This window comes from Saccostrea cucullata, unplaced genomic scaffold (assembly GCF_032062105.1).
Source record: "Saccostrea cucullata isolate Sc308-1 unplaced genomic scaffold, CSIRO_AGI_Scuc_v1 ctg11745, whole genome shotgun sequence".
NCBI classification, from domain to species: domain Eukaryota; kingdom Metazoa; phylum Mollusca; class Bivalvia; order Ostreida; family Ostreidae; genus Saccostrea; species Saccostrea cuccullata.
The window spans coordinates 1-21,261 of NW_026923214.1; the positions used below are offsets into that span (position 1 = coordinate 1).

Sequence of the window (21,261 nt, forward strand, 5' to 3'; positions counted from 1 at the left end):
CAGCCTAATTAGCTTTTGAGAGATGGTTGGTTGTACCATGTAGATGTGCAGTAAAGCTTCGGAATTTGGATTTTGCCCCAGGGGGTCAAATGGGGGTCAAAAATGACGTTTTTATGCAAAAAGCCCCTTTTTCCCTGAACTCTTCTTACATTTTACTCAGCAGCCTAATCAGCTTTTAGGAGATGGTTGGTGGTGTCATGTAGATGTGCAGTAAGGTTTCGGAGTTTTGATTTTGACCCAGGGGGGTCAAATGGGGGTCGAAAATTACTTTTTTTTTTGCAAAAAGCCCAATCTTCCCTGAACTCCTCTTACATTTTACTCAGCAGCCTAATCAGCTTTTGGGAGATGGTTGGTGGGGTCATGAAGATGTGTCGGAATTTTGATTTTGCCCCGGAAGGTCAAATGAGGGTCGAAAATGACGCTATTTATGCAACAAAACAAAATGCAAAATGCAAAAAAGAGTCTTCTCTAAACACCTATTTCATTTTACACAGTGGCCTAATCCTTTTATGGGAGAGTTCATTCTTTTGATATTTTGGTAAAACATCAAGATCAAGGGGTAAAAAATCATAGCATATTGGGAAACATCCTGTTATGGGTAATGTTCACTTGAAATGTGAAAGTCGTATCTCTTCTCAATAAAAAGGAAATACAACATTATTGAAAAGTAAGTTAAACTTCAGGGTGATGGTCACAGAGTCAAAAAGTCATGGTCTTATCACAGGTAATATACATGCATGTATAATATGAATGCCCTTTCATTTATCTTTCAAAATGATCAATTTAAGGGGGGCGACTATAGTTTTATTGTATGAAAACTACAGTAGCGAAACTCCTCATTTTTATACTATCTATACCTTACATTAACTTCACTGTACATGCAAAGTTTAGGGACAATCTACCGACCAGGTATTTTGTTGTTTTTAAAGCTCATTTACTACAACAGCAATTTTGTTCAAAATGAAATATTTGATGAGTAATACTATATTATACAATAGATGTAAGAAACACAAAATTCTACCGTCTTGTTACCAGAGGAAGCATTTCAAAATGCAAAAAAAAGAAAATTTCACCGTTTTTATAGATTGAAAAACTCAATGGATTCACATGAAAGCATAATAAATTATTAGAGATATTCTCAAATTTCTATTTTTTAAATTTCAAGAGCCTATCTTAATTACTTTTTCTTTAATAATATTTTTATTACCTCTTTCTTTAAAGCCATATATGGCGTAACTGATAAAAAAAATATATTTTTGAAAAATACAAAATTGAGTAAAGAAATATAGTTGATACATTTAAAATGAAGCTTTTCATACAATTCTGAACACGGAGAACACCTCGTTTCATCTAATAATACGATTTTATCTTCACTGTAATGTGTTATTTAAATCTTTTGTATTTTCTTCCGAGTCGGAGAAAATTCCGAGAATCCAAATTAAATTGTGATATCTTTATAGCGCAATTGATTTAGATTTTGTAATTTACGGAAAAGTTCTATCTTTATATAAAGTAATGATACAAATAATAAGTTATTATAATTTTAGTCCAATAATTTTCATTGTACATACGCCATATATGGCTTTAAGAGTTACAGATTATCATAACGTCAAAAACACACTGCATCGACGTCAACCTACCTATCAATTGCAAAATCGGTTTAAAAATCAGTTATATCAAATTGTAATTACATTTTTATACCTATAATTTCTTAATTTTGTTTAATTTCAATAATGAAGCGAAAAAAAAATTGCATTAAAACAGTAAATATGCTTCCTATTACTATGATGCGCGAAATATTGCGCAATGGAAACTATAGTCGGCCCCCTTAAAACAATCAATTTGTTTATAACAGTATGTCAAACTTCAAGGTCATGGGTAATAAAAATCATAGTGTATTTAGAAGGGTATTGTCCCAGTTAAATACTAATACACATGTTTAATGTAAAAATCCTGTCTCTTCCTATTCAAAATATATGACCATGATGACCAAGGTTAAATTTATGGTGACAGATGGGCAGACTGACAAACAAATGAGATTTAATTACCACTACCTTTAGCGAAAATAGGGGACAATAAATGTCCTTGTTCTTGAGAAGAAGATTTATGAAATTTACATGTAAATTTCTTGAAACTGGCCCAGAGGTTCTTAAGAAGTCAAAAATGTGAAAAGTTTGCAGACAAACAGATTGATGACAGAAAACAGTTCATTTCAGAAAACAGTATGCTTGTAAATAGTTTATCAATGTGCTTTGGGTAGCAAAATAAAGTTTAACTGGTATATCTAATTCATCCGCAGAGCTTAGTATATTTCAATAAGCACAACCTTTTCAACTCTTATAATAATTATTTTTGAAATATTGATTTTACCATGTATGATTGAAGGGAGAAGTATAGATATGATCAGAAGTACATCTGTTGAATATAAAATATGTACATGTATACTGTGTTTTTTTGTAATTTGTTTGTTTGATGTGACGGCAACTGTTATGGCAGTTTTTGGCAAAGTTTGAAGTTTCTCAAATGTAAGTCAAACTCCAAGGTCAAGGTCAAATGGTCAAAATTGTTGGTATCAAAGGGACAGTCTTGTCACAAGGAATACACATGTGAAATAAAAAAGATCCCCAGTACTTCCTCACTTGTTAAAAAGTAATTGCCAAGGTTAAAGTTAAATAGGGTTCAAATCTAGGTCAAGGTCAAAAATCTTTATACCTCTTGAAAGTTCACAATGATAACAGATGTTAAGCTTGAAAGTCCTAGCACCAACTGTTCAAAACTTAGGCCAAGTTTAAGATATTTTTCTTGTAAAAGTGGGTCGAAGATCAGGAGGTCAAAATTCGTGGTATCCATTATAAGGTTTTGCCAAAAGAAATTTACCTAAGGAATATGGAAGCCATGTGTATAGCCCGATCCACTTAAAACTTATGGGCAAGGTTAAAATTTCCGTGAACAGACACACAAACTAAACAAAGTTTACAAAATATGTATATATAGTCAAATGGAAAAGTTTTCTACCATTATGGAGTCATAAGATCAGGTGTTAGGGTTAGGGATAGGGCTAAAAGCGAAGATTAGGTCATGCCGGAATTAGGTCAAAGAAAATGAAAGTGAAAAGTGAAAGTCACAGATAGGACAAAAGTAAAAGAAAATGTGGAATTTTCCAAAGCTCATACCCTTCTTATTCATTATTGGATGAAGACGAGTTTGGTGTCGTTGGAAAGCTAAGGAAACGAACAACACGATTAAGTCAGAGCCATAGAATTATGATGTCACTGAAAGGTAGAAAATTTGTCTCTTATTTACACCAAAGATTGTGTTTAGAAAGTGACAAAATGCAAAGAGCTAAACTGCCTTCTCCTTCTAAAGATATGAAAGACTAAACATGCGAAAAATGTACAAAAGTCTTAAAAACTTTGAAACAGGGATTGGACAAGTTAAAGTGGTCAGACCTCGACAACCTGCACGTTGCCGAGGAGGTCTCAGCAGAATCTGCTCAAGTTTCCCAAAAGACGGTTATGCTCGAAGACGAGGTAAAATTGCATTCCGCGCTAAGTTCTTTCTCCGGGCAATGGCACTTAAATGGTGCGAGATAGAGGCCCTTAACTCGTACATTAAAGATGAAGAAGACCTCAAGGAATCCACATACCAAAGCTCAGCCTGCTAGTCCCAAGGGCGTGCTACCTATGGGCATTTCAAGAAAAGGTGCCCTAATTCCGGTAGGACCGGAAGGCGAGTTCCTCAGTAGTCGAAAAATTGGGACAAAAGGGAACTCTTCGTTTTATGAAAGGTTTCGTAGGCCTCGATAACCTGACCTGAACCTCTCTTGCTAAAATACCGAAAAACTGCTCCAAAGGGGTGGCAAAAAGACGCTAAATTGAAAGGTCCGTATCTCTCTTAGTTTTGGAGCAATTTTCAAAGTCTTGGTTTCATTAAGAAGCTCTTGGCAAGTTCTGTCCACCATCCGAAGATGGTATTTAAAGATCAAAAAGGAGAAAAGTTGCGAGAGTTGAAAAATGTCTGCGTAAGATGCATTGTCACACATATGCAATATTTGCTTTAAAAAGCCTGGCTGATTTTTATGCACTTTACAGCATTCGATAGACCTTGTCAAGAGCTCGAACGACGATATCGCAACTTGGGCGTAAAAAACTTGTCAAAACCTTTCCAACGACATCAAAAACGTTGAGATCGGAGCAGTCAGTCAAAAGTTTTGAGCAAAAAACGACAAGTAAGTGTTTGCAGGGGGTTAAAGTCAAGGATACGTGTTAGTGTTAACGGGGGTTAGGGTTTATGGGGGTTAGGGTTATTGTTAGGGATAGGGCTAAAAACGAAGATGCCCAATCTAGGTCATGCCCAATCTAGATCAACTTAAATGAAAGTAGAGAGTGAAAGTGGAAAGTGAAAGTCACGGAAACATGCAAAAGTAAAGGAAATTCTGTAATTTTTCGAAGCTCATAACTTTCTTCTTTATTATCGGATGGAGACGAGTTTTGTGTCGTCGGAAAGCTAAGAAAACGAGAAACATGATTAAGTCACTTTCTTAAAGCTAGGATTTCTGGGAAAGGGAGAAAAATTGCTTATTTTTTACACTGCATACTTTGTTTTGAAAGGAACAAATTGAGAATTTTGGACTTTATAATGATATAGGTTGCCCTTATAATGGAAAACAAGGCATATAAAGTAATACTATCTGCAACTAATCCCCTCTTTAATAATGTTATATGTGAAACCTAAACTAAAGAAAATGTGCAAAAGAAACACCAAATAATATGTTTTTAAATGTTGTTACAAAATACATTCTGTGTTAAATTCTTTGCGATACTTTGTTTAACAATTTTCAAGCTGGAATAAAAAAAATGATGTCTTAATAGTTGTGGACTTATCATGACTACTGCATTAACTTTTTTCTGGATAACGCATAAAAGAAAATGATTTTGCTTTATATGAGTATGGTCAAGTTAGACGAAGAAATAAGAACCCTTTAATTTTTACTTTAATTCCGCGTATTTGTACAAATTGCAAGGAAATTGTACTTCCCTCAGTGCTTTAAAAGTGTAAGATGTAACTCAACATTTTCTTAGCTTGATGTACCGTTACATTTGTAACAGTGTGTTACATTAGTAGAATAAAGAGAAAATAACATGTAAATAATTGTTCGGTCAAAGGTCAGGGTCACATAAAGAAGAAGCATACATAAGCAATTATCATCCTATCCCGATGACCTTGACCTTTGACCTTGACCTTTTCTTCAAGGTCAAAGGTCAAGAGATATCATGCATTCAGTCCATGTTTTACGAGTTGTCTTTAAGAAGTTTTAAATTCTTCGTAAACCTCATAAACTCCTAGGGGCAATAACTATTTAAAATAGTTAAAGAATTTTATCACAGTAATAGAATGAGAATTGTACTAAATTAGTAGCTTACATTTTCGAAGATGTTGTATCCTTTTTGTATCTGTGAACGGTTTTGAAGAATTAGCGATAACAAGGGCTTTTGCTGAAAGGTGCACTAACTTTTAGAGGGTTCAATGTAAGTGGACAAATAAGGAATCTCGGATATGGTTATAAGAATACATATTGAAAATGCAAAGACGAATATAATTTGTTGAAGAACAAAATATCTTTAAGGAATGCTAAATTATACCTAATTTGAATTGCCTTGGCCTTTGACCTAGACCTAAATTTTTAGATTTTAACTCAATGAAAATTTTCCTGCTTGACCCATGTCTCTACGACTTGTCATTTTAGACAAGTTTTTGATAATCATTATCATCACAAACATTCATGGACAATCATTCATGATAGATGTTACGATTCCTTTCTTTATGTATGATTGAAGAATCTACAAAATGAGTCGTAGACAATAATAAGGGTTTGGAATCTCTACATTTAATGTTTTCGGATGAGTAGCGATAAGAAGGTTTTATTGCCAAAGGGGTCTTAACTCATTGAGGGGTCAAAGTTATTATACGCATGGTCAACTGCAAAAATCTTTTACGAACTACAATATTAATCACTGAAATCTTTTTTCCTAAATCCTGAAACCAAAAATGACATTGGGGAAAAATAATAAGAAAGAAGAAACAGAAAAGAATCAATAGATATTTCCAAGAAAGTTCGAAAGACTTAATAAGCGCTAAAACTCACTGCATTGTTTTCCCCTTAAAACGTTTGATGCATGGGGGGTGTTCGCTGAATACACAGGGTTAGGGTTAGGGGTTAGGGTTAGGAATAGGGCTAAAAATGAAGATGCCGGATTTAGGTCATGCCGGAATTAGGTCAAACAAACTGAAAGTGGCAAGTGAAAGTCACAGATAGAAGCAAAAGTAAAGGAAAAACTGGAACTTTCCGAAGCTCATAACTTTTTGGGGTTAGGGTTAGGGTTAGGGTCAGGGTCAGGGTTAGGGTTTGGGTTAAGGGTTAGGGTTAGGGTTAGGGTTAGGGTTAGGGTTAGGGTTAGGGGTTAGGGTTAGGGGTTAGGGTTAGGGTTAGGGTTAGGGTCAGGGTTAGGGTTAGGGTCAGGGTTAGGGTTAGGGTTAGGGTTAGGGGTTAGGGTTAGGGTTAGGGTTAGGATCAGGGTTAGGGTTAGGGTCAGGTTAGGGTCAGGGTTAGGGTTAGGGTTAGGGTTAGGGTTAGGGTTAGGGTTCTAGTCCATAGGTAAAATGTAACTTAATTTTACACTTTTTGTAACTTAATCAAGACCAAGTGTAAAATGTAACTTAATTAAGTGTAAAATGTAACTTAATTGTGTAAAATGTAACTTAATCATATCAAATGTAACTTAATCATTTTTAACCCCAAATTATCGATCTCTTTGATTTTATTGATTAGTTTAGCCCGAATTTACTCTGTTTTGAGCTTCCTAACCCTCTATGTTTTAGCGTTATATCTTGATTTATAGCTGAGATCTGAACCTATTAGGTTACTTTTTACACATTTATTCAGACTATTTTCTAATGTTTTTAATTACAGAAATGAAACTTTTAATCAAAATTATATGTATAATTTAAATATTTTGGATAATATTATGGCTCAAAATACTATCTTTCTCTCAAAATAAATCTAGCACATCTCATTATATATTAAGTTACATTTTACATTTTCTAACCCCCGGGGTTAGAACAATATTTATATTTATAACAGATTATCATGTATTTAAGCTTAAAAACACTGTGTAATGATACAACTTGCCATGATAATGAAAGATGTCGCATAAAAAGTCATACTTTGTGCAAATAACCCCATCTATTACATTATTATAGAATGTATATGAAATGACAGATTATATGCAACCTAAAATAAAGATTAGGTACAGAATTAAACCAACTCAGCATGTTTCAAATTGTACTTATAAAATATATCATGTTTCAAATTGTTCGCAACACTCAGTTTATCGAATTATCAAGCCGCAACAAAAAATTAATGCCTTTAGTGTTTTCGACTTGTCATGACTACTCAATTGCCCAAATTTTCTTCGAATACACATTTAAGTAAAATTTTTTTGATTTATATTTGTACGGTTAATTTAGACAAAGAAATAACAACCCTTATTTTACTTTAATTCCATGTATTTATAAGAAATACATGGAAAATGTAAATTCTTAACCCTGGGGTTAGAAAGTGTAAAATGTAACTGAACATTTTTTTTAACTTTATGTACTGTTTTATTTGTTATAAAGTAGTAAACGAGTGAAATAAATAGAAGAAAACATGTTTCTAAATGTTCGCAATACTTTGTAATTCAAAAAATTATGTTGTAATTATTTAAGAGGGACTTAAGTGATTTCGACATGTCGTGACATCAGATGTGTCCTTATTTTTGTCGATTACGTATAAAATTAATTTTATCTGCTTTATACTTGTACGGTTAAGTAATTCGAAGGAAATTGAATCTTTATTTCACTGTAGTTTCCTGTATTTACAAGAAATACAAGAAAAATGTATATTGTTGGGACTTGAAAAATTCACCTAAAATGCTACTTACCTTTGAGCAGAGGTCATTTGTAGGGATGTTGTCGAATATTTCTTTTAATTTCAGGTTATTCATATTCAATGAAGGTTGATTTTCCTGTAATATAAAATATTAAATGATGTATAAGAAGAAAATATCCAAAAAGGGAATGCAGTATATTGAGCACTGCATATGAAGCATAATAAAATATTACCTTTTTATCACGATCTGCACTGTTCAACTGCTACCTGTAGACTAAACACTAGCATCAGCACTCGCCGGTATTTATAGTTCCCAAGAGACGCTGAGTCATCGTCTTTGTCTAGGTCACTACAACGTTTAATGCTACATAGCCAACACACTAGAAAGCATCTGATTGATAACTAATTTGCATATTATTAATTTGATCAAGGGAACTTCTAGTTCAATAGCATATCATGTTTTAAATTGTTCGCAATACTTGGTTAGTCGGTAAATGATGTCGCAACCTCAGAAGAATCGCTTTATTGATTTCGACATGTCGCGACACCTGATTTGTCTTTATTTCTATTGATTACGTATAGAACTGAAATATTTTTATTTATACCTGTACGGTTATCCTAGAGAAAGAAAAAACAAACTTTATTTTATTTTATTTACTTGTATTCTTAAAAGAATGCATTGTAAAAGAATTCTTTGAAATTTGGGGTTAGAAAGTGTAAAATGTAACTTAAATAAGAAGTAAACCTTAGTCACAGTTATAGTTGCAACAAAGTGGAATATGTCTTAAATTAACTAAATATACATTGATTCTTACTGTTCGCAATAATCGCTAAGTCCAAATATTCAGTTGCGACTAAACAAGGGCCACTTAAGGGATTACGAGATGTCGCGACTCCTGATTGGTCCTTATTTTTGTCGATTACGTATAATCCTGAATTTTTTTGCTTTACATTTGTACGGTTAACTTAGACGAAGAAAAAACAGCCCTTATTTTACTTTAATTCCATGTATTTTTAAGAAATACAGGAAACATATAAATTTTTAACCCTGGGGTTAGAAAGTGTAAAATGTAACTTAAATCATAAGTGAACCTTATGCACTGTTATAGTTGCAACAAAGTGAAATATGTCTTAAATTAATAAAATATACCTTGTTTTTAACTGTTTGCAACACTCGGTTAGTCCCAAAATTCACTTGCATCTAAACAAGGGCCGCTTAAGTGATTTCGAGGTTTCGCGACACCTGATTGTCTCTTATTTTTGTCGATTACATATAAATCTTAAGTTTTTTGCTTAATATATTAATGCTTAACTTAGACGAAGAAAACACAAGCATAATTTAACTTTAATACCCTGTATTTTCAAGAAATAAAAGAAAAATGTTTTTTTGATGGGACTTAGAAAATTTTACTTAAACTATTTCTTACATCTGAGCAGAGGTCATATAAAAGAAAACTGAGATATTCTGGCATTATATTCTGATAATTTATCTTTAATAAAAGTAATTTCTTCTAGGATATACAGTTAAAATTGATTAATAAAAAAATGGGGCCCAAAAAGGGAAATTCAAAAAAGATTAAGTTACATTTTACACTTTTGTCATGTAACCATACTCAATAAATAGCCCTTGAAGGTCATTTAGAAAAGGCTACAGTTTCTGTTTGTAACCATGACAATATCCTCTAAACAAGGTTATGATGTACCTCTATTTTTAATGCTAATCCCAGACCAGGACCATTTCCTCTTTATATGATATAAAAAATTAAGTTACATTTTACACTTTTTAACTCCATTTATATGACCCAATTTTTGGAAAAATGAGATAAAATTATGTCAATTTTGTAGCATTTTATTAGTACTTTTAGGGGCTATAAAGCATTTTTCTGTATCTGTTAAAAACATGCCCGGGGTTAGGTCCTAAAAAATCTCAAAAAGTGTAAAATGTAACTTAATCCAATTTTTTGTGAAAAAAGTTAGGGTAAGGGATATTTTTTTTAAAACGAGTTTTTGACCCATTTTAAGTTAGATAACGCCTAGATAGAGCTATTATCTACAACATTTCCAAAAATCACAAAATTCCGCCGGTTTTTAAGCAGTTTAGAGAAGTAGACCACTTATTTTTTTCAAACCCTGAACAATATTGAGATTTAGGTATACCCAAAAATTTGAAATTTTTTATTCCTTTTTAGCGAGCTTTTTTTCTTACAGGGGGTTAGGCAGCGGTTAGATACGAACCCTTGAGGGGTTAGGTTTATTTCCTAGCCCCCCTAGTTAAGCCTCTAACCCCCTGCAAATACAAGCCCAAATGGATTAAGTTACTTTTTACACTTTTCAATTTTCACCACCTAGGGTTAGGTATTTAAACCTAGGGTTAGATATCAACAACCATATAAATTAGTTATTCTGGGCTAGAACTACTAATTAATCACCTCTAATTAATCCTAATATGCGTTAATAATAATATATGCTATGTCAAAGATTAAGTTACAAAAAGTGTCATCAGGCATATAATTAGGGTTAGGGTATAGGGGGTTTTACGAAGATCGCTCCGGAGTCATCTCGTCAATGTCAATTTTTGTCACGTGATTTCAGTAGGCGTGGTTATTGTTTTTTTTATCTTAATACTTTGTGTAGCAAAGTATCAAAGTTTATTTTGTTATTTCCATCATACACTTTGGCTCAGTAGGTAGAGCAGCGGACTTCAGATTAAGGGGTGCCGAGTTCGATTCCCGATGGAATCGTTCATTTTATAGCTCAATTTATTTTTTCTAAAGTTGAAAATCGATGATTAATTACTGATCTATTCGAGTCAAGTATTATTACATATTTAGGTTTTATACCTTTTTGTCCAAATCTTGCTTGGAAATCATTTGTTTGGATATATAGAGAAATCATTGAATTCACAAGGAAGGAAATGTTACAGTAAAAAAATAATAATTTAATTTCGTATAACAAGAATAATTCCCTTCCGCTCCCTAACCCCTCTTTTTTATCATACATTTTGGTACAACTCTTACTCTAAAGAATGTTTATTAGCTTATTGATTCAGCTTTGACTCTTTGTTACGGGTAGGGTAATGGGGCTTTTATTGTAACTCCTGGTAAGTTGCATCTTGTCAATGCCCCCAAAAATCACGTGATAATTGTAGGTACAGTTTTACTGATATATTTTTTTTCATAGAGAGTTTTAAAACCTTTACGTCAGTTCTATTTTTATTATCACGTGCATACTTGTACGTTTAAACCGCCATTTTACTACTCAAGACAATAGGAAGATGTCAAAGAAAATCAAAGAATCCGGTAAGTGGAATAGAGGAAAAGGAATCTTTTCTTAATGCTTGAGATTTAAATATTTTCTGAGAATAAAACAAACTTCAATATGTGGATGAAAAATGACCGAGTTAATAAGAAATAAAGTAGTTTTTACGATTATCAAAATTTGAGATATAGATAAGAGAAAATGACTTTAGTTGAAGATATAAGTAATACCGTATTGAATACCACAGTGAATACCCTGATCTGAAGTGTAAAAATTGCGTTATGAAACAAGCAAATAGATAAATATCTTCTCTTGACCCGATAATATGAATCATGAAATATTGACTTTGTCCATGAAGGGAATTTATTGGAATAAACAATTCTTTTGAAAACGTCTGTACGTCAACTGTATTTAACTGAAAATTAATTCACAATATATATATATATTTGTGGTAAAAACTCTTTGATTTCTTTTAAATCTCAAGTCATACTTTGTATGTGATCTTAGTACCAAACTGAAATCTTTACATAAACCATTATATCAAATGATCCCTAACTCTAACCTTAACCTTAATCTTAACCTCAATCCTAACCTCAATCTATTTACCCATTAAATCTCACTGAAAGAACAGAATAATGTAAGCACACACAGATTACTTCATGAGATTTTAATACAATGAAGATCCAAAACAAATAATATCTTCACTTAGAAAAATAAGTAAGTAATAAGAATGAGGAAGATTTCAAGTTAAACTATATAACTATATTTAATTAATAGATGAATCTCGACTCTCTAAACCTGGAAAAGAGGAGATGAAAGGAAAGCAAGTAAAGAAGATAGAAGGTATATCCAAAGTTATCAACAATAAGTTATCATACTTTATGAATTCTGTTTAATTTCATTCAAAAAACAAGAAGCAATGAGGAAGTTGGTAGGATGATAAAACTCCAATTAGAGTTTTCGATTTGGTTTCGGTTTAAAATTTATTCAAGGAAATTAATGTAAAGAATATCGTTTGTACTATATTCATGGCGTAAATATAATTTACTGATTCTCATGCTTGATAAATGATTTCTTCAAAAGAACAAATGAAATTTACAGATCCTGTCTCATCCACAAGTGGAATGGAGCAAGAAAAAGGAGAGGACTTTAAAGGAAAGCAAGAAAGAAAGATTGAAGGTAGACCAAAGCTTATCAACAATAAGTTATCAAACTATATGAATTCTTATAATTTCATTCAAAAGACAACAACCAATGTTGTAGGTGGTAGGATGATAAAACTCCAAATTAAAGGTTAAGTTTTGGGTTCAGTTAAAACTGGATGCGATGAAACTAATATAAATTAAAATTATTGAACTTTATTCATGGTGAAAATATAACTGACTGTTTCCAATGCTTGATGAATGGATTCTTCTAAAGAACAATTAAAATTTTTAGATCCTGTCTCGAGCACAAGTGAAATGGAACAAGGGAAAGAAGAGAAATTGGAATTAAAGCAAGACAGAAAGAATGAAGGTAGACCAAAAATATAAATTTAATTTCAACAAGCAGTGTTGTAGTTGGTAGGATAAAAAATCTTCAAATAAGAGAATTAGGTTTGGTTTTGGAAGCAGTTTATGAGCTCACCTGAACTGAAATCTTTAGTGAGCTTTTCTGATCACATCTTGTCCGACATCCGTCTGTCCATCTGTCAGTCTGTATGTCCCTCTGTCTGTCCGTTAGTCTGTAAACTTTTTCACATTTTCATCGTCTTCTCAAGAACTTTTGGGCCAACTTCATTAAAACTTGCCACAAAAACTGTTTTAGTTAAGGGGGTTCAAATTTGTTCAAATGAAGAGCTAGGCCCCCTTCAAAAGGGACATAATTATGAATAAGTAAAACTCAAAAGCCATGTTTGTTCATATTTTTATGGAATCATCATCAGGTAGTGTATCTTGAAGTTTATAGAAATTATTACCCACAAGGGTAGGGCGGGGCCACAATGACTGACCATTGTTTTAAAAAGAAATATATAGGACAATTCTATAATTAACTTCCCTAAATTAAAAAATCCATGATTGGTCTTATTTTTTGGAAGCATCCTCAGTTAGTATAGATTCAAGTTCAAATCATTACACGACACCCGGGGCTTGGCAGCGTCCACAAAGACCGAGCAGTTTCACATTGAAATATGTATGAAAAATGTATTAAAAACTAAAGACTAGCAATGGCACGATTGATCATATTTTTAGGGAAGCATTCTCAGTAAGTGTAGATTCAAATTCGTTTCAACCACCGGTGGTTGGGCAGGGTCACACTAGCTGACCAAAGTTAAACATAGAAATATATGATAAAATTCTTTAAATATTTTGTCTAGAATAGCAAAGATGTAATTGGTCTTTCATATATTGATATGGAAGAAGTTTAGACAATTTAACAAGGTTTGTGCAAATCATTCCTTCTCCCATTTAAATAATGGTTTAGACTTTTCAATAATAACTAATATTTTCTTTCATGCTAGCCACAGTGCGAATGTGAGCAATGTGGCCCACGAACCTCTTGTATTAGATGCAATGATATTGATTTAGAAAAAAATTGAACTAAATTGAAATTCATAGCGAAAATGTTATTGACTGATTTCCATGCTTGATGAATGGTTTCTAAGTGGAATGTAAAAACGTTTTTAAGCTACTTTTATTTATCTTAATATCTCCTTTAAACTGAAAAGATAAAAAGAGAATAAGAACTCTTAGGTAAAATATTTAAAATGTTTTACAGATACCCCAGTGAGACAGAATATATGTATGGAGGATGATGAAATCCCTTCAAGTCAACGATGAAAACACCGATATCGTATGTTTAACGAAGCGAAGAAGTTAAGAAAACGAAAACATAGCTTCGTCAGGAAAAATGGGTTTCAATTAAAATGAGGCTGATTGCTTGTTTTAACATGACGGTTTTTGGACATTTTTTGTAAATAAAGTTAAATCTTGACTTAAACATGATGCTTTGATTGAAAATTAAAGAAACTGTTTTATTAATTTTGTTAGAAATTTCATTTGGAATATAGAAAAAAAAACCTGGAGGTTGATGTTTGTTTGTAAAGACAAAAGTTCCATACTTTGAATAAATAAATTTGAGCAATCAGTGTATTTAGTTAAGGAATGATTTGTTATTGAACTTGATCAGTTTTTCAAAACCTTAATGAGGAAAAATTATGTTGAAATCTAGCAAGATGTTTCTAGGTAAATACTATGAAAGCTGATGGTCTAGTTATCAGAATAGGGTTGATTTTCTTCCTCAAAGAAACTTAATCAAAAACTTCCTGAACAATGTAAAATATGTGAGTGATTGATTGAATTTTTCGAAAATTTTCCACTCATATGGAGATGTCACCATTTACTGGTAGAGAGCAGTGTATTCTGTACTATACTCGACACTCAGGACTACTGAGCAGGGAAGGATCTTTTTCGTGCAAGCACCTACTGCGACACGGGACTTCGGTTTATACGGTATCAACAGAGGAACCGCTGTACATGTCCCACAGTTGGATTCGAACTATCGAGTTCAGGATCAACACCTCACATCACGATTTATAGAGAAGACGCTCTGAGTCAAATGCTGACTAAAGTTTTTCATAGCAATTGTTAGTCCATTATTAATACACTAATGCACGACATATTTCCCCCTCCATTATTTCCTGATCATGACAACGAGCACACGGCGGGTGTGACCGCTTGGCAGGGGATGCTCACTCCTCCATGGAATCTGATCCCACTTCTGATGTTTTCGAGGTCTGTGTTTCCTCTGCTCTTATTTTGTTATATTGTTTTATGGACTTTAAGATTGAATACTGCTCCTTATTTCCATATCCTCCTCTAACATTTCACCACCAGGGCGACTTTACATATGAGGTTGAGAATATAAAATTATTTTAACTTTTGATTGCAACACTATAATTAAAGATAAATCAGCCAAAAGAAACAAAGGAGTTGACGTGAAGGTTGTGATAATGCTTAAGGAGTATTCCGAAGAATATCCCCAACGTTTTTGATTTTATAGATCTTTGTTTCAATATTTTTGATTTATGGTATCGTTTCTGCATTGAAAGGAAAAATTATCTCCTTATAAGTTGATAGAATTATTTTCCTATTTTAACAAAATGGAAAAAAATTACAAGAAAGTAAGATGTTTCTTGCTTAATATTTGCTATTAATCAATGCATCACATGGATACCTAATAAAATATGGAGAGAAAAGTCGAATTGAAATGTTTAGAAATAGAAAAAAAATCATTAAAATAAAACAAATATTTTTTTTTGTACTTTTGTTCAAATTCTTAAAACTAGGCACATCTGAAGAAGAACATGTTTGTTAATCATATTTTATAAGAAATGCTCATGAAAGTTTTAAATTTTACAGAAACATATTTTTTTTAAAGTTTGGCCAATCGCGATGAAAAATAAATCGATCCCAACCAGAATTGAACATTTATTTAGATACAATTAACATTTCTCGAAAAAAAACTCGTCTTATTCGGAATAAAAGAAGTTTTTTTTAAATGAACTTGGCAATCAAATATATCCTTCATAGTAAATACATGAAAAAGGCAATAAACATGTTTTGTAGTTATTATGTTGAAATGTTGATGGGGTTGGTGTAATTTTTATCGGGTTAAATAACAAATTAAAAATAAATAATTTTTCCCCTAAATCTTTGCAATTTCAATTCAATTTCTCTTTAAAATATGATTGGAAAACATTTTTTGACTAGTGTCATGGTGTTTTTAACCATTGCTTTAAAAATATCCCACAAGTGATGAATTTCAATTCATAAATAATTGGTATAAAATTTAACAAAAAAGTCTATGCAGCATTTCTTTGCATATTTTATTAGACATTTATATGACGCATTCATTTACAGGCAATCTTTTAGGTAGAAAACAACTAATTTGAAAAGAAATACTTTTTTCTTTATTTTTCTTTAAAAAAATACAAAAGAAAAATTCATTGCTAATATCGGCCTTTCAATGCCTCGGGCCATTCTTTAAGAAGAATGCCACAAATATTTGTTTGATAATTACCATATCAATATTTCACCCTGAAACAGGAAATAAAATTTTATCTAAATTTCCAATCCTTCGTTAACTTTTAAACCTTTCTTTGATATCAATCTTTAACCTTAACCTTACCCTTTATCTTCAAACCTAACCTTAACCCGGTATCTTAAACTTAACCAGGTATCTTTAACCTAACCTAGTATCTTAAATTTAACCTGGTATCTTTAACCTAACCTAGTATCTTAAACCGAACCAGGTATCTTTAACCGAACCTGGTATCTTAAACCGAACCTGGTATATTAAACCTAACCTGGTAAATTAAACCTAACCTTGTATCTCAAACCTAACCTGGTATCTTAAACCTTTATTGGTATCTTAAACTTAACTTGATATATTAAACCTTACATTGTGTTTAAACCCTAAGCTTGTATATTAAACATTACCATAATCTTAAACTAGTTTCTTAAACCTAACCTGGTATCTTAAACTTAACCTGGTATCTTAAACCTAACCTGTTGTTTTAAACCTAACCTGGTATCTAAAACCTTACGTGGTATCTCAAACCTAACCTGGTAAATTTAAACATAAACGGGGATCTTAAACCTAACCGGTATCTTAAACTTTACGTGGTATCTCAAACCTAACCTGGTATCTTAAACTTAAATTGGTATCTTAAACTAAACTTGGTATCTTAAACCTTACCTGGTATCTTAAACCTAGCCTTGTATCTAAAAAATTACCTTAATCTTAAACAAGTTTTCTAAATCTAACCTGGTATCTTAAACCTAACCTGGTATCGAAAACTTTACCTGATTTATGAAACCTAATCTGGTAACTTAAACCTAACCTGGTATCTTAAACTTTACTTGGTATCTTAAACCTTACTTGGTATCTTAAACCTTACCTGGTATCTTAAACCTTACCTTTGTCTTAAACTGGTTTCTAAAACTTAACCTGGTATCTTAAACCTAACCTGGTATCAAAAACTTAACCTGGTAACTTAAACCTAACCTGGTTACTTAAACCTAACCTGGTATCTTAAACCTTACCTGGTATCTAAAACTTTACCTGGTCTTAAACTAACCCTAACCCTGAAGTAAGATATAAAATATTGTTTCTGGTTTTTCTTAACAAGAAAAGTTAATACTTTGGATATTGATCATTTTACAAGATGTTATTTTTCTTAAACTTGTTAAAATCTTTAGGTCTAGAAATATAAAATTATTGAAACGTACTTTGTTCATTGGGGTCATAATTTTTTGAAATGTCTAATATTTAATCATGTTCCATGCGCAGATCTCGAGGGGGTGCGGTGGTCGGTCGACCTCCCCCCCCCCCCCCCCCGCCCCATCCCCTGAATTTTTAAAGATATTTTATTGATAAAAAAGCCAGTAAAAAGTGATCTTTTGACCGCCCCGACTAAAAACGGAGACTGTTTTTGTGACGCACACCCAGTTTAATTTATGACCAGAAGTAATAGATATTAAAGCATTAGAATTCATTACTTGTCAGCAAATATCTGTCACCCCCCCCCCCCGGTCTTTCTATTTTTTTTACCTTTGTGCGTGTGTGTGTGTGTGTGTGTTTTCGCTTATCATCAAATTTCTCCCAATTACTCCATCTCCCTCCAGCTTTGAAATAGAAATTTCACGTTTTGCAACTTTTATTTTGCTTGCCAGGAAATTGTCTTTGTAAAAGAGAAATCATAACAACAGGACAGGTTTAAAACTAGTCCCGTCCTCTAATTACCTCATCACGTACAGCGTTCACAGTCTCAGTTACATCAAAGAGCGATCGCTAGCTTTGTGTATTGGATGCCATCAAAAACCGGTTTTTGAAATGCCGTCTCAACACTTAGCGCGCGCAGACTTGGACATTCACAGAAAGTCATCGGAGAGAGAAGACGTGGAAAAGGTAGGCAGAATACTTCATAGTTAGCTTAGATTTTTTAACTCTTATTTGATGCAGGTTAAATGGATTGTTTTTTTTACTGTGGTCCCACCTTTATGGAAAAAAAATCCTTGATTTAATCCATGGTAGAAAATTGCGCTGGTATCTGAATACTCTCATTATCTTGCATTATTTTTGCACTGAGTTTTTTTTAAAAATTTCTGCCAAAAACTTGACTGCATACATAGTGTAATTAAGAATACGCGGTTAAAGCACATCTACATTAAATAAATGGTTTGGTTTAAAATAACTTAAAATTGATCAAAATAAGAGAATGAAAAGAAATACATTTAATCATATAATGATGACCCAAAACAAATAATAACTTAACTTATAAACATAAGTAAGTAATAATTATTCGGAAGATTTCAATTTAAACTATATCTAATTAATAGATGAATCTCAAATCCTAAACCTGGAAAAGAGGAAATACGATATCCCATGTTTATTTCTTTTAAGATTTTAAGAACTGATACTTTACAAACGGCTTTCAGGGGAATATATATTACATTTTACCCCTCCAAATAATGTGATAAGATCATTTGCAACAATAATAGTATATTTTATTTTTATATTTGGTTCTTTTTGTTTATTATAGTTGGAACGTTATCGCTGAAGGTTACAAAATAACGCTTTTGTATTTGGAGCTCTTTTGTGTTTGGAACTCTTCAGTGTCTGGAGCTCTTTTGTGTTTGTGTTTGGAACTCTTTTGCGCGTCTAAAACAGAGAAGATTTCCAATACACACTAGCTGCGGGGTTAGCGTCGTCATATAGAACAGTTTAAGCACACAGTGTCACGAACGCAGCAGAATACGGACGAAAAGGAAAGAAAACGCTAAAAGGTAAGCAATTAAGTTTTTGCTAGAATAATTTAGAATTTATATTTAAAAATAGTTTCTTCTACGTACAATTTCTTTTGATATGTATACTCCAAAATCACATATTTCCGTGTGTCAAAATGAATTTGTTCTTCTGGTTTTCATTTCATCCTTAAATGACAAATAATTATTTAAGCTTCAACAATTTTTGACAAAGAGTAATTAAGCTTCAGCATTGTTTTCATTTCGTAGATGACATAATTTCTTGGGTTTCGACATGCAAAGAAAAAAACGATAATATAATCTTAAACCTAATCTTGTATCTTAAACCTAACCTGGAATCTTAAACTTAACCTGGTATATTTGACTGAACCTGGTAACTTAAACCTAACCTGGTATCTTAAACCTAACATTAATCTTAAACTTAACCTGGTATCTTAAACCTAACCTGGTATCTTAAAACTTACCTTAATCTTAAACCTAACTTGGTATCTTAAACCTAACCTCGTACCTTAAACTGTACCTGGTATCTTAAACGTAACCTGGTATCTTAAACCTAACCTGGTATCTTAAATTTAACCTGGTATCTCAAACTTAACCTGGTATTTTAAACTTAACCTGGTATCTTAAATTTAACCTGGTATCTTAAACTTAACCTGGTATCTTAAACCTAACCTGGTATCTTAAACCTAACCTGGTATCTTAAACCTAACCTGGTAAATTAAACCTAACCTGGTATCTTAAACCTAACCTGGTATCTTAAACCTAACCTGGTAAATTAAACCTAACCTGGTATCTTAAACCTAACCTGGTAAATTAAACCTAACCTGGTATCTTAAACCTAACCTGGTAAATTAAACCTAACCTGGTATCTTAAACCTAACCTGGTATCTTAAACCTAACCTGGTAAATTAAACCTAACCTGGTATCTTAAACCTAACCTGGTAAATTAAACCTAACCTGGTATCTTAAAGCTAACCTGGTTAGGGTTACCTGGTTAGGGTATAGGGGGTAACCTAGGGGGTTAGGGTTAGGGTTAGGGTATAGGGGGTTAGGGTATAGGGGGTTAGGGTTAGGGTATAGGGGGTTAGGGTTAGGGTTAGGGTTAAACCTAACCTGGTATCTTAAAAACTAAGTATAAAACTTACCTTAATCGGGTTATACCTAACTTGGTCATGTAAACCAGGTCAAACAAAATGAAAGTGGAAAGTGAAAGTTGTAGAGGGTTAGTTATTTTGAGGATATAATGGAATTTTCTTTAGCCCATAACTTTTTTATTTGTCGTTCGATTTAGACAGGTTTGGTGTCATTTTAAAGCTAAGAATACAGAGAACAAGATTATGTCAAGAATTTTTAACCTTTCAGCTTCAGTGATGGCGAAATACAAGCCGGAAATCATAACATTGTTTTTGTGTTTAATAATTTAGGAAATGAGATATTGTGATAGTTTTCAAATCAAAATTAATAGAAATGGATAGCGAAAAAATCACACCGGATTTATGTAGTTTATAGAGTTTGAAATGATATAGATTTCCATTATAATTAGAAATTAAAGCATATAAATTAAAACTTTTTTCAAATTATCCCCTATGTTATATTGTTATATAATGTATATAAAATGAATGGACTTTAAGTGAAACCTAAAATACGGGTAGCAAAATAAGTTTAATCTTTGGGTGATAAATGCAAGGATGTAATAATAAATTACATCCTCGATGAAAAACGCCTATACGGTATCAAGAAAAATTTGCCTTATTACAAATCAGTTGCTCCTTATTTAAAGTCTTAGGACCAGTTTTATCAAATTAGAGCTAAAAACCATCTAAGCTAACTATAAAATTCTGCCTACCTTTTCCACGTCTTCTCTCTCCGATGACTTTCTGTGAATGTCCAAATTGGCAAACGCGAGAAGTGTTGAGACGGCATTTCAAAAACCGGTTTTTGAATGGCATCCAATACACAAAGCTAGCGATCGAGTTAGGGTTAGGGTTAGGGTTAGGGGTTAGGGTTAGGGTTAGGGTTAGGGTTAGGGTTAGGGTTAGGGTTAGGGTTAGGGTTAGGGTTAGGGTATAGGGCTAAAAGCGAAAATGATCATGGATTTAAGTGATCAATAGGAACTATTAAAGGATCAAGTGAAAATGAAAGTGGAAAGTGAAAGTCACGGATAGAAGTAATAGTAAAGAAAAATTGTAGAATTTTCCGAAGCTCATAACTATCTTATTTATTATCGGATTAGGACGAGTTTGGTGTCGTTGGAAAGGTAAGAAA

The 21,261-nt window shown here is 32.6% G+C and overlaps 1 protein-coding gene across 1 annotated transcript; it reads left to right on the forward strand.

The window, feature by feature from the left end:
- Positions 1–10,530: 10,530 nt before the first annotated feature.
- LOC134263456 (uncharacterized) lies at positions 10,531–14,430 on the forward strand. Its single transcript, XM_062745809.1, has 5 exons — positions 10,531–11,229; positions 11,966–12,031; positions 12,290–12,367; positions 12,626–12,703; positions 13,946–14,430. Exons 1-5 carry the CDS (start codon positions 11,205–11,207, stop codon positions 14,005–14,007), a joined length of 309 nt encoding a protein of 102 aa, XP_062601793.1. The 5' UTR covers positions 10,531–11,204; the 3' UTR covers positions 14,008–14,430.
- The last annotated feature ends 6,831 nt before the right edge of the window (positions 14,431–21,261 follow it).

Bases quoted from the DNA above. Each gene is read 5' to 3' on its own strand.
- LOC134263456 (XM_062745809.1), top strand. From the start codon at position 11,205: ATGTCAAAGAAAATCAAAGAATCCG. The intron at 12,032-12,289 runs GTATATCCAAAG...TGAAATTTACAG, and splicing joins GCAAGTAAAGAAGATAGAAG to ATCCTGTCTCATCCACAAGT. The intron at 12,368-12,625 runs GTAGACCAAAGC...TAAAATTTTTAG, and splicing joins GCAAGAAAGAAAGATTGAAG to ATCCTGTCTCGAGCACAAGT.